Source organism: Ammospiza nelsoni, chromosome 8, assembly GCF_027579445.1.
Source record: "Ammospiza nelsoni isolate bAmmNel1 chromosome 8, bAmmNel1.pri, whole genome shotgun sequence".
Lineage (NCBI taxonomy): Eukaryota > Metazoa > Chordata > Aves > Passeriformes > Passerellidae > Ammospiza > Ammospiza nelsoni.
Window position 1 is genome coordinate 31,141,710 of NC_080640.1, and position 18,942 is coordinate 31,160,651.

The 18,942-nt window shown below is 41.5% G+C and overlaps 1 protein-coding gene across 1 annotated transcript in view; it reads left to right on the forward strand.

Annotated features, from left to right (window-relative positions):
• PCDH15 (protocadherin related 15) overlaps positions 1-18,942 on the forward strand; it is a 311,085-nt gene that overhangs the window by 116,346 nt on the left and 175,797 nt on the right. Inside the window, exons 7-9 of the mRNA XM_059476704.1 lie at positions 2,090-2,209; positions 3,691-3,801; positions 6,138-6,308. Coding sequence (XP_059332687.1) covers positions 2,090-2,209; positions 3,691-3,801; positions 6,138-6,308 — 402 coding nt within the window. The remainder of the gene's footprint in view (positions 1-2,089; positions 2,210-3,690; positions 3,802-6,137; positions 6,309-18,942) is intronic.

Genomic DNA, 18,942 nt, shown 5'->3' on the forward strand with positions numbered 1-18,942 from the left:
CCATTGCTTAAACAGGGATTAATTGGTTAAACTCTCTTATTTTGAGTTACAGGGTGTCAGTGCCCAGGTAGGACCTGAGGAGTCTCTGTGAGGAAAGGTGGGAGCTGCTCTGGGCTGAGGCATCCACAGGCTCCAGCACTGGGCACATCCCAGCCCTCAGCCAGCTGCATGGAACTTGGAAAAACTGGGTTAAGAGAGGGGAAAACTGGGTTAAGAGAGGGGAAAAGGGGTTAAGAGAGGGGGAAATGGGTTAAGAGAGGGGGAAAAAGACATTAAGAGAGGGGAAAAAGGGTTAAGAGAGGGGGAAAGGGGGTTAAGAGCAGGGAAAATGGATTAAGGGAGGAGAAAAGGGGTTAAGAGAGGGGAAAAGGGGTTAAGAGAGGGGGAAAGGCATTTAAGAGAGGGGTAAAGGGGGTTAGGAGAAAAGGGGTTAAGAGCGGGGAAAAGGGGGTTAAAAGAGGGGCAAGGGGTTTAAGATAGGGGAAAATGGGTTAAGAGAGGAGAAAAGGGGTTTAAGAGAGAGGAAAAGGGGTTAAAGAGAGGGGAAACTGCCATGTGGCAGCAAGCAGTGGCGAGAAAATGGTGAGAGGAGCTGGGGGTTAAGGAGTGATGCTGAGCCTGGGATAGGGGACAGTGCTGGTTAGTGTCCCTCTGTCCCCATCCCAGGGTGTTTTTCCTGGCAGGATGTTGAATCAATGTTCCCCACAGCCTCAGGGCAGAGGTGACAGAGGCCACCCAGGCAGTGGGTGCCTGGTCTCCCTCTTTTCCCTCAAGAACATGGGATTTTCCTCTCCTGAGCTACTGAGGAGGCAGCAAGGGGGTTCCTGAGTGGATATCAAGGAACAGCCCATCCCCAGTGGTGGGAAATCCCCCTGCAAACCATCCTGGAACTTTTCCCAGCTGATTTTCAGGTTACTTTGGTCTTCTCTCCCCTTCTCCCACACACATCCCAACCCATTAGGGCACATTCAATTTCCTGTACCCACGTGTGACACTTCTGCTGCCTGTTCCAGGAGTAAATAAGCCAAGTTAGCAGCAAAACATGAACATAAAGAGTTGTGGTGTAAGTGCGTGTAATAAATTAAGCCCCACTTGTTTAACCGTAAAAAGGCCTCGAATTGGTGACTTTTATTTCAAAGATTCAGTATTGTCAGCCCTGAAAATGTTTCCCAGATAACTCTGCCTACCATTACACCCTTAATTAGCAGCTTTATAAATAAAACAGGAACTATGAGTGCAGGAGGAAATGGGGAGTTAAGTCTTTGCTTTATTGTGAGCACCACAAAACAGGAACGTGAAATAACATCCGCATCTGCACCAAGTGCTGGAATGACTCGGTCCTTTGCCTCCTGCTCTTCTTCCAACATTTCAAACCTTTTTAGGCCCTCTAGGTTTAAATATGTGCAGCAACTTTGTGTAAGTTCTGGAGGAAAGAAGAGGGGCCAGTGGGAATTGAAGGGCCGCAAATCTGGAGAGCGCCAAGGAGCAAGGGTTGTGCTGAACCCACAAGTGTTTGTTCATTTGTTCCTCCCCCTCAGGTTGATGACTTGCAAAGTTTCCTGAATATTTGAATTCAGAAACGATGACTCCCAAGAAATCTTCTGTCTCTGCTCTCAATGGGCCTTGATTTCGTGCTATTTATCTGCGCGAGGATAATTATAAATTGATTCATTTTCAAAACATCATTTAATGGGTATTCAATTGCTGCCAACGCAATATTGGAGCAACAGCTTCACTCCTGTGTTTGCTCAAAGCCATGGAGCTCTCTGGGTGTTTGTGTTTGCATGTAACAATATTAATCTGGCTCTGTTCACGTTGCTATGAAGATGCTGTCAAATAAGCTCTGTTTACATTTGCTGCTCATCCTTGTTTTCCTTCCTGAGTCTGAAAAAGGAGCTTTTATTGGGTTTAATCTATATTTATTTCATGGGTTCTTTCAGGTTTAAAGAGTGTTTTTCTCATTTTTGTCTTTTTATTTTTTTTAAAGATGAAGTTTTGTCATGATGTTTATAGACCAGAGCTAGGGGGAAAAATAAGGTTCAAATTAAAACCTCAAGGTTTTAATGAGGATCTCTTGCTGTTCTTGCAGTTAACTCCAGTTGGAACAACCATCTTCACAGGATTTTCTGGAGACAATGGTGCTATTGACATTGATGATGGTCCCAATGGCCAGATAGAATATGTCATCCAGTACAATCCTAATGACAAGGTACAGCCATTCAGGCTTTTTCCCCTTGATTTATATTTATATTTATATTTATATTTATATTTATATTTATATTTATATTTATAGTTATAGTTATAGTTATAGTTATAGTTATAGTTATAGTTATAGTTATAGTTATATTTATGGTTATATTTATGGTTATGATATGAAGTAGTAAATGAAGAAGAGGTTGCTGTTGGATATGAAGAAATGTTTTCCTTAATATCAAGTGTTTTCTCTGTCAATCAGCTCTGTAACCACAGATGAATTTATCTTCCCTCTCACTGTCAGCAGCTGGATCATTTCACTTTCGGTAATGCCCAGAGAAATTGTGTCTATCCCATTCCTGGAAGTGTCCAAGCCCAGGTTGGACTTTGGGGCTTGGAGGAACCTGGAATAGTGGAAGGTGTCTCTGGATGGGCTTTTCCAACCCAAATCATTCTGGGATTCCATGATTTCTGTTTTGCCTCAGTATAAATCCCCTTGCTGATTTTTCCCCCTTTGGTGGGCACTAGGAATATTTTATCCTAAAATGTGAGTGCCAAACTAAGACTATCTCCAGTTATTTATCAGTCTGGGATGCCCATCCCAATCCTTTTTTCCTGCCCACCCTGAATTCCCCATGCAGCACACAGAATTTAACACTCATTCTCATTTATTTGCTGAAAAAACCCCTTCATTTTTAGCAGTTATTTAGACTCTTCAAGGAAAAAGGCAGTAAAAATGTGATGTAAAGAAACAACATTGCTCTGTGCCTCTGCTGTGTTTGGAATCTTTTTTTGCTGTTGCCTGTTCAAAATACTTAAATATTAACTATCTTCAGCACTGAGAGATTGAAGCATGGAAAGATGGGAGGTGTTTTTAATTAGATTAATTTGATAATGAAATTGCAATTGGATCTCAGGTCAGAAATGTGTGCCCTCCTGCCAGTTTTTGCCCCAGCTTTGTCACCTGAGTCAGTGGAAGCAAATACACGGAACAAATTGTATTTCACTCCATTTAACATCTACATTTACCCTGAAATGTGAATTTTCTCAGATAGGAAGGTATGCATGGACTGGCACCTAAATGTTGATGTTCTCTGCTTGTTTAGCACTTCATTGCCCTCATGAAAGGCAGAATAAAGAGCAGATAAGTACAATGATGTGGATTTCTTATCTCTGCTGCTTGAGCACTTGATTTGAATGCACCACTGCAAATTCAGGATGGCATAGGGGAAAGAAGCAGATTCAGTCAGACTTTGGTGGTTGGAAGTAGTAACAGATAGGTAAAGAATTCTGTTCTGTACAGATTCATTACTAGGGGGTTCTTCAGGAGGGAATTGGGTGGGGAGAAAACATAGCAAGCTTTATAATCTCTGATTTGAAGGGCAGATGCAGCCTTGGAATACCGACCAAAGGATCATTCCATTGTGGCCCAGCTTTGTGGCTTCATCTGAACTTTGAGGCATGTTCAATGTTATTGTGTTGTTTTCTCATTTGCAGACTTCCAACAGGACCTTTGATATTCCTCTCACTTTGTCTGGAGCAGTAGTTCTGAGGGAAAGACTAAATTATGAAGAAAAGACTCGTTATTTTGTCATTGTTCAAGCAAATGTGAGTATAAATCTCTTGAAGGCCATTTGTGCCCCTGATTTAGGTGTGAGTTTAGTTTCCTTCCCAAGGAAAGGCAGAGACTTGCTGAAATACCAGCTCTGATAAATCCTCTTCTGCTGAAGATCTAATTTAAGATTTATCCAGCCTGTTGAAAGCTCAGGCATATTATTACTGCTTAAAAAAGCTTGCTCAGTGTGTGACAAGCCAACCTTTTTGGCACAAGGAGCAACTTGCAAATGTGCAGTGCAGCCCATGCAGAAAAGTGCAGCCTCACGGCACTAAATGTCCCATTTTCCAACAAATCTGGAAAGGCTAATTGTCACTCAGATGAGTTTAATGGACACAATTTCATTGTATTCTTCAGGCTGGAAATGCATTTTGTTATAAAGAGGTGATTTTTCCTTCAAGTCATACTGCAAGTGTACAGAGAGGTTTTTCCAGAGTGGCTGGCAGTGGATAACTGAGCAGAAAAGTGATGTATAAACTGTATCTCAAATATCTGTCATCAGAGTGGGGTTTTGATGCCCTTGAGGGCTCTGAAAGGATTTTTTTTCCCTTTTTGTCCTTCTGATAACAACTGAAATGAAAACTTCTCTTCTGTTGTTCACGGCTGTTGTGATACATCTTTGTTCGTGGGAAATGATATTTGCTCTGAAGCAACAGGAGATCCTGAATCCACACCTCCACATTCCTGTCATCTCTCTAGCACAGAAGTGCAGATACATTTTGCAGTCTCTTTTCTTATTCATTTTGTGGCATGTTCAGCATTGTGCCAGCAGAAGCCAAGGCCCCAAGGATGGCTCAATGCTCCTTGTCCCTGGGCTCAGGTGAGACCCCACCTGCAGAGCTGCCCCAGCACAGGAGGGACCTGGAGCTGCTGCAGAGAGCCCAGGGCAGGCACCAGCATGGGCAGAGGGATGGAGCAGCTCTGCTGGGAGGAAAGGCTGGCACAGCTGGGGATCGTTCAGCTTTGGGGTGACCTCACTTCCAGGACCTGAAGGAGTTGGCAAGAAGGATGGAGAGAGACTTTTCCAAGGGGTGGAGTGCCAGGACAAGGGGAATGGCTTCAAACTGACAGAAAGCAGGGTTATATGGGATATTGGGAAAGAATTCCTTCCTATGAGGGTGGTGAGGCCCTGGCACAGGGTGCCCAGAGCAGCTGTGGCTGCCCCTGGATCCCTGGCAGTGCCCGAGGCCAGGCTGGACACTGGGGCTTGGAGCAGCCTGGGACAGGGGAAGGTGTCCCTGCCATGGCAGGGGTGGCACTGGATGGGCTTTGAGGGCCCTCCCAACCCAAACCATTCTGGGATTCTGTAACCCCACAGGCTGCACAGTGAATTTTCTCTGGTGTGTACTGTGCAATCACATTCCTCTGATTACACTGCCAGTGCTTTGTTGTCCTTGCATCCTGAAGATACTGCTGGAAATTAATTACTCTCTATCTGCTTTGATCCAGAATTACTCAAAGGCACTTACTGGAGGAATGGAGAAATAGTTTAGTTGATGATGAAAGCTGCTCCTGGTAGCTGGGATTGTTTTTCATCACTGACCGTGAAGAAAGCTGAATGCAGAAATTCCCATATTTACTCTAAACGTGAAGCTGGTGCAAGAACTGAGTGAACTGCAAAATAGGAAAAGAACAATATGCATTTCCATATTCAATCCAATTTAGAGCAATGGGCTCTTCATCTTACATAGATGATGTTATTCATAAGCATAAATTAAAAAAACAAATTTAAAAATTGTTTTTTTTTCTCTCAGTGTTACATTAGAATAGGAGGGCAAGATGTAATTCATGGCACATATTCCCTCCCAAGATTTTAGCTCTGCAAAGGAAAGTTCATGCAGTAGTTCCTCTGTGAAAATGGGAATATTTTTGAGTATTTTAAACAAAATATTAGCTAGTCACGATGTTTTTTCACTAAAGAAAGAAGGAAGACTTGAACTGTTGCTAATGTGTACTTTGGGTATAACCACAACAATTTCTGATTATAAATAAGGCACGGGGCCCTTTTATGTTCTACAAACATGCTGCATTATTGTAGTTTTTAGTCCTGTAGTTTTCCCAAGCTGTATTATTTCTGAGCTCTAGATGTCTTGCAGCATTGCTTCAATTTTTCCCCTAATTTTACTTGTGAGCCTTTCAGGCCGCAGCTCTGAGGTTGAAGTTCCTGTAATTACTCCTGGAACATGGATAATTCTGACACTTACATGTTTTATCCTCAGCCTTGCTTAAAACCTTTGGGGCGGTTCTTTTTAGGAGGTTTTTAGGAGGTTTTTTCCAGGAGATTGTGAGCTCAGGAAGTCTCACCAGCTGGACCTGGTTTGCTCCACAGGACCGAGCCCAGAACCTGAACGAGCGGAGGACGAGCACGACCACCCTGACCGTGGATGTGCTGGATGGGGACGATTTGGGACCAATGTTCCTGCCCTGTGTGCTGGTGAACAACACCCGGGACTGCAGGCCCCTCACCTACCAAGCTAGCCTGCCAGAGCTCACAGACCCTGTAAGTCCTCTGGGATCTTTCCAGGTTTTATCTGTTTGCCTGTTGTCTTCTCCTGTGAGCTAGAAGGTGCTTGACACCGTCTTCTGTGCCCCAAACCAAGAGGAAGCCAAGGTGAGATGCCTTGGAGGATGATGGTGAAATTCCAGCTTGGATCCATTGCCAAACTGCCCATTGGCTGCAAGGGCTGAATCTTAGAGAAATTGGGTACATTTTGGAATTGCTGTTCCTGGTCTGTCCGTGTTTTGCTCTCAAATTATCCCCAAGAAGCGCTTTTGGGAGGGGACTTGATGTTGCTCCCATTGAGGGTTGTTATAAACCGTAGGAGAAAGATTTTTGGGAAGAGGAAGCATTAGCCACTGACCCCTGAAAGGATTTTTGTTGCAATTAATAGGTTCTGATCCAGAGGCAGTGATGAGTAACGGGGGTTTATCCCATGTAGGCCCTTGTGCTAAGTCTCTCAGTTAATCCATCCATGGGGTCAGGTAAAGGTGAGTGTAAGGCTCATTTCACACTCCATGCACACATGAATCCCAAAATGAGGTGATAACTTTTTCATTTCTTCTTGCAACTTGGTGCCAAGTGCCATTCCTTACAGCAGAGCTGCGGCTTGGAGATCTGCACCTCTGGTGGGAGAAACAGAAACAGGGATTGTTGAACTAATATTGATATGTGACCTTTGACTCATATAGTTAAGAATAATAAAAGGCAGAACCAATCAAATCACCCACCAGATATTGCCCCACCTGATTAACTCTGAGATTAAGATGACATTAAAATAATGTTAAGCTTTGGCATTAAGGTTTGTAACTTTGGTTTCTTGTCACAGCGCACACACTGTGTCCTGCTGCCTCCAGCCAAGGGCAGGTTGAGGTTGGAAGTTGTCTTGGTTTGAAATGGTTTGCCAAGGAAGGCAGGAGCTTCCCCTAAAATGGAAAATGTAAACCACTCCCTCTGAATTATTATAATTTTGAAATTAAGGGGTTCTCAGGCAAAGATATGGGGATGGGAATAACAGTTCTTTATTAGGGAAGAAAAAAAAAAAAAAATCCAAAAACCCCAATGCAGTAATACAAAACAACACAGAGCCAGAGCAGTCCCTGCCCCCTGTGTGTCAGGGCAGTGTCCCAGCCCCATCCCAGGGGGGCTCAGCCCTCCTGCAGTGCCAGCTGTGGCTCTGCTGCAGCAGGGATCCTGCACAAGGGGGGAGTTTTCCTCTGCAGCTCCAGGGCTGCTGGAGATGGGCCTGGGCTCCTCTGGCAATGCAGGGCAGCAGAAAGCTGCTCCTCTGGGAATGCAGGGGGCAAAGGCTGCTGTGGGGTCCCAAAGCTCAGATTGGATCCAGGTAGGAATGCTTGGCTCCTCCCCTGGGCGGAGCATCTCCCCATGGGATGGTGGGATTGGATCAGCCATGCAGGGACACTCACTGGCCATGGACAGGAGATAATTAATAATTAATGGCCCATGAACAGCAGAGGTCTCCTGGAGGGAGGATGGGTTGTGGGAGAGATAAGAAAACTGCCCAGTTAACAGCAGGGAACTGCCCCACCTCTGACAGATGGCAATAGAATCCACACTCCCCTTTCCAACCTAAGACAGAAATGTGGAGATTCCTGCTCTTCCCTGCCTTATCTCCCTTCCTGTCCTGTGCCTCGCACTCTTTTCCCATCCCACACATTTTGGTGTCTTGCTTGGTGTGGCCTCAGGACTCTTGCTGCAATTATCCTTGGGATGGGTCAGGGGATGGGAGACATGATCCCTGTTTAACCTTGGAGCATTGATTTCCACATCTTCCCCACACACACTCCTCTCCACCTTGGTGTACTTAAACTCTTTGTAGCTGTGTTGTGCTTGGGACTTGGAGAAGAACTGCCTTGACTTTAAATTCTGCTTTAATTTGCTTTGGGTTTGGTGGCATTTTGAGGAAAGGGGCAGCTCCCTGTCCAGCTGAGTGTGGGACCTCCTCAGGGTGAGCACCCAGACTGTGCAGGATGAGGGATGTGATCCCATTTCACCTGCACAGATCTGTTATAGTCACCAGTGTGGGAGCAGATGAGGCAGGAATTACAAATAACTGGTGTTTTTATGGGTTTTTATCTGCTTATCTGAAGGTATAACACACACCAGACAGTTTTTGTGGTGCTGCCTCTCAGTCAGATGATTCCAGCTCTGCTCCTGCCCTTGTCCAGGCACGTTCCCTGCTGGAAGACAAAGCACTGTCTGCCAGGGAGAGAGGCTGGGCCAGGAACAATCTGACCTGGGATTTAGGTACTGAGCTGAAAACTCATTTATTCAAACTTCCTGAGCTGCAGCGTGCTCAGGGCCAGCTGCTCTTGTTTGTTTTTTAGCTTTTCTTGTTTGTTTTTTAGCTTTTCTTGTGTCAAACTGCCCCTGATCTATGAAATGAGCCCTGGGTTCTGTTGATGAACCACGAATTCTTCGCTGTTTATCTTTTTTGCAGCACTTTTTATAAACCTGGGTGGAAGAAGTTATACCTTGAACCTCAAATATTTACTTGGCTTTTAAGAGATAATTCCTTTAGAAGATATGAATGATACTTGGATTCAGCTAGGAAATATTTATATTGCATTTATCCTTTACATTTTTATATATTATATTTATATTCTTTACTAAGCTACTCCACAGCTACCATCACCCTACTCCCAAGGCTAAAGGATTATTTTTAGTTTAACACCACCTTTTTTAAAATTATTTTTAATTTGCTTTTTAATTTTTCAATGAAGATGAGAAGGAATATTAATGAATGAGGAACAAAGTTGAATTATTTAGAGGCAGTAGCTGGAAGGAGAAGTCTTGCTTTATTGGGGAAGATGTCCACTCAGCTGACCCTAAAATAAAGCATATAATGTCACTGGTAAGAGTAATATTTTGGTCCAGTCTAGTTGGAATCTACCCATGAATTTACTGAGGTAAAAAGTTCTGAATTAATTACTTGTTGTTAGCTGAATTTCAATTTCCAAGAAAACCTGTGTTGTTTGTTGATTAGGTTTGGGGATTTTTGTAGTTGTTGTTACATTGCCTTATATTTATATCATATTTCAGTGTTTCTGTGTCTGATCAGCTCTGGTAATTAATTTTTTTCCCCCTCTTGTGTCAGGAAGACTTGAATAAGTTAGCATTTATTATCAGATGTGTGAGTCATCACATGGAGTTAAAAAGTACAACCTCATGAATATCTCATAACATGGGCAAGATAATTTCTCCTCCTTTTTTTCCCCCCTTCAGTTAATTCCTGTCCTACTCACAATGTGAAGGTTTCCTCCACTTCTACACTCTGTATTTTCCATCATCATGCAAAGAAGAAAATCCTGTTAGGCAGCAAAATATAGATTAGATTTATTTAATTAATTGCTGGGCTAGATTTGCAACCATGGGATTATTATGGGGTTCCATTGGGTAATTATGGGGTTCCATGGAGTTATTATGGGGTTCCATTGGGTAATTATGGGGTTCCATGGGATTATTATGGGGTTCCATGGAATTATTATGGGGTTCCATGGAGTTATTATGGGGTTCCATTGGGTAATTATGGGGTTCCATGGAATTATTATGGGGTTCCATGGAGTTATTATGGGGTTCCATTGGGTAATTATGGGGTTCCATGGGGTTATTTTGGGGTTCCATGGAGTTATTATGGGGTTCCATTGGGTAATTATGGAGTTCCGTGGGGTTATTTTGGGGTTCCATGGAGTTATTATGGGGTTCCGTTGGGTACTTATGGGGTTCCATGGGGTTATTTTGGGGTTCCATGGGGTTATTTTGGGGTTCCATGGAGTTATTATGGGGTTCCATGGAATTATTATGGGGTTCCATGGGGTTATTTTGGGGTTCCATGGAGTTATTATGGGGTTCCATGGAGTTATTATGGGGTTCCATGGAATTATTATGGGGTTCCATGGAGTTATTATGGGGTTCCATTGGGTAATTGTGGGGTTCCATGGGGTTATTATGGGGTTCCATGGGGTTATTTTGGGGTTCCATGGGGTTATTATGGGGTTCCATGGAGTTATTATGGGGTTCCATTGGGTACTTATGGGGTTCCATGGGGTTATTTTGGGGTTCCATGGAATTATTATGGGGTTCCATGGAGTTATTATGGGGTTCCATTGGGTTATTATGGGGTTCCATGGGGTTATTATGGGGTTCCATGGCATTATTATGGGGTTCCATGGAGTTATTATGGGGTTCCATGGAATTATTATGGGGTTCCATGGGGTTATTATGGGGTTCCATGGGGTTATTATGGGGTTCCATGGCGTTATTATGGGGTTCCATGGAGTTATTATGGGGTTCCGTTGGGTACTTATGGGGTTCCATGGGGTTATTTTGGGGTTTCCTGGGGTAATTATGAGTCCCCATGGGCACATGACACCAAAGATTTTGTACTCAGTCCAGATTGGACCTCACTCTTCTACAAGTTCCTTGTTCTTGCACCTCTGATGGATCCTCTTGGATGGAAGGGGTTTAGGTTTGTACTGATTATGCTCAGAATCCTCAGGAATTTTGTCTGAAGGGACCTCACAGCGTTTGTGGGGCTTAGGTGACCTCATGGAGCTGAGCCTGAGCAGAGCATGGAGAGGTGAAAGGCTAAAAAATAATAAATAAAACCTTCCCAACAACAGTGAAGTTGAGAGGGGTGGAATAAGACACTGAAGAACAGGAAGTGCCCCTATAAGTCTTTATTAGTGAGAAGGACCTCTTCAGTTCCATCAGTTTGGATTCAGGAGGAGAAATCTGCATTTTTCTGAGGAGATGGTGTAATCCCACTGAGTGAGCTGGGGTTGGGAGCCCAGGACACTTCCAGAGGGTGTTAATCAGCTCTGGACAAATCAATTTTATGCTGATTATTGGTAATTAATTAGCACTGTACAGGATGTGCTAATTAATTACCAGTAATCAGCTTAAAATTGAACTTGAATTAGTTTTGGACTTGATGACCTCAAAAGTCTTCTCCAGCCTAGTTAATTCTGTGATTAATTCTGGTTTTGGGTACCTCTGGGCTTGAGGATGACAAACACCTGACAGTTTCTTCCAACTGAATTCCCTTGCATTTTGTTCCTTTGGCCCTGCAAATCCCAATTCCTCCCAAACCTCCTGGAATTTTCTCCCAGAGACAAATTAATATAAAACCTACAGTAGCAGCAGCACAAGTGAAAATTCTGGAAACAACATCTCCCCATCTTGATTATACTAATCAAAGAGAAACGTTCAACAAAATGTTCTAGATTTCCTCCAATGATCACTAAATAAATAAATTAATTATTATCTTATTTTGCTGTGGGAAGTGCTGGTACAAAAGATATTTGATCCAGGGATCTGCCATGGAATGAACACCAAGTAACCACTCCTGAAGTGGGAGAGATTTGCTGGTTCACCTGGAACTCCCATGCAGCTGCCAAGGAAGATTTTTGGGACACTGAAAGACACAGCCTTCAGATTTTGGGCTGAGTTAAAGTGGCTGTGTGTGGCTAAATCCACTTTCATAGAAGCTTTGAGCAGATGAGGAGTGCCTCTCTAACCTGTGTGAGTGGTAAAATCCCACAGAATAATTGGGTTTTTTTCTTGATGACTTCTAAACCTGATTGCTTAAAGACAATTCACAGGGAGGGAATCACCCCTAATAACAATCAAACTGCATTAAACTAAAAAAATCATCTTCAGTTGCCATTTTGTCTTGTCTTTTTTGGGTTTTTATGTTTGTTGGTCAGATATGGGACATTTTAAACTACAAATGTTCACAGTTAATTTGGGGAGTTGTTGGTCTCTGGAGCAGTTCAATCTCAATCTGCCTTTATTTTCTTTGCCTTATTTGTACCAAGATTTGGCTTTTTAAATTCAAACGTGATAGAAGAGCTTTGCCAGGCTTTGGCCTGCCGAGACTTACGAGCTCCATTTGTGCTCAGTGGCATCAAGCCTCAGGAAATTATTTGGGATTTGATTTGTTTCTAATTATTCCTTTCCCAGCTGAACAAGCTCTGTCCAGTTTTGGGATTGCTGCTAAATGCTTTGTAGGGGGTGGAATTTACACTTCCTGCTGGCATTAGCCCACGACTGACTGCAGTTGTGTCTGCTGGCAAAACGAAATGTTCAAAGTCTGCCTTCCAGAGAAAACAGAGTTTTCATCATTAGGAGAATTGTTTTTCTTTATACAAATCATTTTGGGCAAGAAAAAAAAAAAAAAAAGATTTTATGTTTTGAATAGGCAGCATCCAGCCCTGCTGTTAATTAGACTGAAATCTTTGGTGCAAGATAATTAGTGCTGGGCTGAGATGAATGGGAGTTTCTGGGTACTTTCATCCCAAGAATTTTTTGGTGGACAGGGCATTGGTGTCACTTCAGGAGATAAAAAGAGAAATATTTTAAAAAATGGCTGTGTCTCTACATTCTTGTTCTTAATTGGACAAGAACTTCATGACTGAGGCTCTGAACAGTCCCTGTACCACTGAAAGATGAGCAAATTGTCCCATTTTTTTGCAGGGATTCATTTTTCAGTAGCAATTTAGGTAAATGCTGGAACTCAGACAAGTGGAGGGGAAATGCAGATTGACTTCCCTGACACCTCTGCAGTGCTTTTTGTAGAAGAAGGCAGAGTTGTGGCGAAGCCTCTTGCCATTGGAGGCAGATAGCAATTTTTCTAATTAAATTTCAGCAGAGATGCAAGATGAACAGATAGGTGATTATGAAGTGCTTTGCAAGGGGGAAAGCAAGGCAAAAACAATGATAAAATCCTCTGGTGGCTGCAGCCACCCTGTTTATTCCAGGCAAACCTTTCATTTGTGTTGCTGAAATGGTTTTTGAGGTATTAAAAATCCTTTTTTCTTAGCTTTGAGACTGAAGAAGAAGTCGAGATTTTTTGGTTTGGTTTTCAAGGTTGTTCATTTTTTTTATTTAATACTTTTTTTTTTACTTGCTGAGGTTTGTTTAGCAGGTTGGGTTGAGGAACATTGACCGCCCTCGGGGCAGTGTTATTTTTTTATACTAAAAACTGTCTGTACTCTATTCACAATATTTTTTTAATACTTTTCACTTATGTTAGACAGTCTGTCTCTACTTTAAAGTAATTTAGAAGTGTTACTGTTAAGCAGAAGATGGAGGACAAGAAGAAGAAGAAGAAAGGACACAGATTCTTTCATCTTGCTTCTGGAACTTCTATTTTAAATCTTTAAAATTTGACTTTTTCACTTTGTGATCAATTCGCTAACATTTTACTTAAACTTTTGTGGCTTTGTGGCTTGTAAATCTTTACACAAAGTTGGTAACTTTTTTTTTATGGGTTAAGATGAAAGGCACAAGTGGTTTTGACTTTGTGTTAAGGTTTTTGAGATTTTGCTAGGGTCTTGAGTCTTAGAGGAATATCTTGGGTTCTGACAATTTGCATTTTCCCCCTATTTTCATTCTAATTGCAGCCCTACAGAGATCACCAGATTGATGTGAACTTCAAGATAATGGATCAAGTTCACAATATTGGAGGTTTTTAACCTGGTTTAGTGATTTTGAATGAATAACTCAGCAAAGTCATAATGGACAGCTTTGATAAGCTATTGATTATCTGCTAATACCTGATAGGGAGCTAAAAGAGGTGTTTGAAGTCTGCTGATGTGATTTTCCCTTTTCTTCCCTTTTTTAGGATTGCTTGTCTGTCCCCCACATGCCATCCCTTGATAGGTAGGGTCTTTTTTTTAAGGAAAATGTCACTGAAAAGTAACGAAGCATGAAAAGGTTAAAATCACAAAGATGTGATGTTACAGATTAAATTTTAATTTGGGAGGATACCAGGATGGCTAATTAAAAAGAATTGTCACTAAAATTGTCAGGAACCTTAATATGTGAATGCATAAACCTGAGAATAATCTCCCTTAGCAGCCAGGCAAGCTCTTCCCTTTGCTGATGTATTGATCAGGCAGGACAGTCCCTGTTAATCTAAGATTAACCTGTATCTTTAAATATAGATATTTTTCAGATAGAGAAGTTCATTTGCCTGGTGTGCCCCTCAAAATCAAACAAAACCATGATTTTAATTTCCAAAATATAATGGTTGTCCTAAGAACCAGATGTTTCCAACAACAGTGTGGTTGAGAAAATTATAACAAGGCTGCAGAATAGGGGAATAAAGTTTGAAAGACACTTTACTTCAGGGGATTTTAACCCAGTTGTGGTTCAGAAGATGAGTTTCTGTCTGTGGGTAAAAAAAAAAAAAAAATATATATATATATATATATATATATATATATATAGTAGTTCTAATCCTTAAAAGTGGAGGTTTTAAGGGGAAAAGGATCAAGCTTGCCTAGAAAGTGAGAAGATTTTGGTCAAAAAAATGAAACAGGGAAAGAAAAATCTCCCTGCAGATCACTTTGAAGCTGGTTTTGGGTTGAGAGAAGAATATTTTGGGTATTTCTGGGGCTGGGTTGTGGGACACAGAAGCCCTGGGTGGCACAAGAGCAGCTCTGGGAGCCTTGCAGAGGATGGAAATTTGGCTGCTGCTGAAAACAGGGAAATTTTCTAGCTCTTCATCAAGGTGTAAGGTTAAATTTTAAATCTGATTTGTTATCAAGGCAGGAGTAAACTGGTAAAAATGACTGATTTTATAATTTAAAATTAAGGAATTTGTTTTGATAATCAAATCTGGGAATGTTTCATCAATTGCCTGTTACTTCTCATCATGGTTAGGAACTTAGAGGTGAGAAAATGTTCAGTTCTTGTGGCTTTACCAGGAGTTGAGAAGGAAAAGGGTCCTGAGCTTGTTTGGAAGGAGTAACAGTGGTTCTGAAATGAGCAGGAATTTCCTTTAGGAAGGAAGAGGAGCTGCTTTGATTCCACCTTTGGTCACAGCCACAGCAATCCAACCCATCCAAGGATGGAGAGGGATCTCCAGGGCTTTGGTGTGGGCAGCAGGGCAGGCTCAGGAGCAAAAACCACCTTTTTGTGCAGGCTAAAAACCCAATTAATTAACTAATCAACACCCAAGTGTAGATTGAGGAGCTCCTGTAAGATTCAATTCTGTTTTCTCTCCCATAGATCTGTGTTTGTTACAGCACCAAGAGGAGCTGCTGTCACAGAGAAAACATATGTAGCAATTTATTTGATCCTTAAATGTCACTTGGAAGCATTTGAAGGCTTTAAATGTTGACATTTAAACAAAATATTCTTGCAGTGATGCTTTATTAGCCAGCTTCACTCCAGAAAAATTCTCCTCTCTGTCACATCCCTGGGCCTTGCAGAGAGAATTATTTCAGTGCCTGGGTTGTCCCATTGAGCTGCAGCTGATCCTTAGGGGTCAGGAGGAATTATTTCTCTTTTCAGCTTTTTGTCACAATTCAGAGGGTGCAGATTAATTCCTCAATTAATCAAACATGGGCTGCAAAACCTTAATTGGTGAATATTTGTGAGTACATGTTAAAATGAAATCACTCTTGGAAATGAAATGAAATGAAATGAAATGAAATGAAATGAAATGAAATGAAATGAAATGAAATGAAAGGAAAATCCCCCTTCCCAGGACAGTCATGTTTGCTCTGCTCCATGCTGTTGATAATTGTTTTGTGGAAAATATTCCTTGAATCCTAAAGGTCTTTCCTGTGGAGAACATGGAAATTCCTGGTGAGTGGAACTTCCTCTCCTGAAAGGAGTAAATGGGATTCATCTCCATTTGGCTCTGGATCCATACCCTGGGCAGCACAGCGGTGCTGGGGATGCAGGGGTGTGCTTGGTAAATAATTCCTGCTTTTTGTCCTGGGATTGCAAAAGAAATACATTTAATAAAATGCAAAATTTTCCTGCTTCACCCTAAAAAGATGTCAGGATGAGCTTAAGGATGAAGGATGTGAGCGTTACAGTTAAAGTGTGTACACACACACATGAAAATTTGCACAGATTTATTGAAAATACATCCAAAATTTAGCTGGCAAAACCAATTTTTTCCTATAACCTTCAATCTAAAAGTGCCACTTTTTAACATTACATTAAAATTAGTGTAATAAAATAGGTTTAATAATGATGAGGCAGAATTTGTAGCTGGCTCTGGCCACAAAATTTCTCCCTAAAATTCTTTTCTGATAGGGGTGCAAGCTTTAATGAGGAGAGGACAGTGGTGGATACAGCTGGATTTTAGTAGTGAGGTACTTCCAGATGACATTGCCACTCGTGGACTGGAGAAGTGCTCATTGAGTACCCAAAAGAGAGGAAAATCAGTATATAAAGAGAGTCAGCCAAAGGGCCTGGGTAAAATACTGACCTGCTCATTTTGATATTTCTTTTTTTTTTAATTTGGATTTCAAATGAATTATTCTCTGGGATTTTTTTTTTTGTTTTTGTCTAGTTCCATACAGCTGAAATTATTGGCACTGGTTATATCTTCTCATCAAATCTTTCTCCTCTTTTATCATTTGCTTGCAACTTCTTGTGCCTTTTGTGATGTATTATTGTCTGGCTAATTTTTCTAAAGACATAGAGAAGCTATTAGCCTGTTGTCTTTAGGAAGAGAAATATAAATATCAATATCTATCTCTTTATATCTATACATATATATTTATATATATATATACATATATACATATATTTATAGATATACATATATATACATATATTTATAATTATATATATTTGTAGATATATGATAGAGAGAATTATCCCTCTGTGAGAAATAGCATTTATAAGGAAAGAAAATTGGGCTAATATAAAATTTTTTTACTTGCGAAAAAATTACTCTTAGAAATTAAAATAATAATCTGGAAGTCATTATGGTGGTGCTACATGTTTGTTGAATATTTTCTGATTCTTGGGGAGATGTAGGTGCCTGTCTTAGGCTTCACAGTTTGCTCCTCTGCACAGAAATCAGGATAATAAGAAACCCACATCAAGAGTTTGAGGGATAATCAAGGAAATAGACTTCATAGCTATGTGGGAAAAAAGCCAAACGTCAAAAAGGAAATGTTTATTGTTCTTTAGTGCCAGTCATCACCTTGGAAGGAGGAGAAGCTCTGGCCTGAATTGTGGTTGTGCTGAGGCAGGAAGCTCATTGCATAATGCATTTCATTCAGTCCCCTTCTGGGGACACTTCTTATCAAGAATGTCAGATACAGAAAAAGCAATTTACTAAGCACTGTGATCAGATCCTGATGAAATTCAATTCTTTTTTGGCCCTGCTGTTCCTGGGAGACATCATTGATAAAAATAGTCTCTGTTTTCCTCCACACTTGGGTTCATTATGCTCTCTTGCTGCTCCTTCAAAATGTTGGGTTTTTTTCCTCTCAAAGGTTGGGGTTTTTTTTTACAAATGAATGGAAGAAATTGTGTTCTCTGACAGCTTACTCTGTTAACAACCCAAGCTGCCAGGATATTTGAATTTTACAATTTTCATTTCAAGAAATTGCATAAACATGGGGCATGACAGAAACCCAGGGAGGGAGCAGCCATGGGTTGTATTGAGCGGCTAAATCAGACGCTAAAAGCTGTTTGATAATTTAGTGCTGAGTTTAGAAAGAAGGTAAATTGAACAATTAATCCTGTGTCTTAATTTTTCCCATTGGTCAATAAAACACTTTTTTACCCCCAGAGAAGACAGGAGAGGCCAGGTCACCATCAGCATAAATTACCCACTGTGGCTTTTTAGCTGTGGCTCTGGGAATGAAGGGGAACTTCTGGAAAATAAATAAAGAGAAAAGTTAGTTTAGTTTTAAATTTGCAGATCAGTTCTGGGGCCCAACATAGGAAGGCCCTGGAGCTGCTGGAGAGTCCAGAGGAGGCACCAGGATGGGCAGAGGGATTGAGCAGCTCTGCTGGGAGGAAAGGCTGGCACAGCTGGGATTGTTCAGCCTGGAGAGGAGAAGCTCTGGAGTGACCAAATTGTGGCCTTGCAGGGCCTGAAGGAGCTACAATAAAGATGGAGAAAGACTTTTCCAAGGGATGGAGTGCCAGGACAAGAGGGGAATGGCTTCCCAGTGCCAGAGGGCAGGTTTAGATTGGATATTAGGACAACATTCCTCCCTGGCAGGCCCTGGCACAGCTTTGCCCAGAGCAGCTGTGGCTGCCCCATCACTTCCCTGAGGGGTTAAATAAAAGGTGTGGATGTGACACTTGAGGATGTGGATTAATGGCGGTGGATTGATGGTTGGACTGGATGATCTAAAGCTCTTTTTCAACCTTACTGATTCTGTAATTGTAAGAAGTATAAATGGGGTGAATCAGCTCTAAATCTCTGGGGTTTTGCTAAGGTCTTGAGTCTTCTAGGGTAGCTAGAGGAATGTCTTGGGTTCTGACAATTTGCATTTCCCTCCTCTTTTCACTCTAATTGCAGCCCTACAGAGGGCACCAGATTGTTGAGGACTTCAAGGTAATGGATCAAGTTCACAAAATTGGGCTGTTTTTTAACCTGGTTTGGTGATTTTAAGTTAATCACTCAGCAAAGTCAAAATGCACAGCTTTGATAAGCTATTGATTATCTGCTAGTAACTGATAGGGAGCTATAAAAGGTGTTTTTTAAAAGGGGTTTAGCAATGTAGATTTGGTTTCCTCAAGCTGTTGTGCCCTTTCTTGGGAAGTGTTTCCAGGCCCAGAATTTTTGCTAAGTAAACCTCTTTTTATCTCCTGTGACAACTCGATCTAACAATTTTCTACA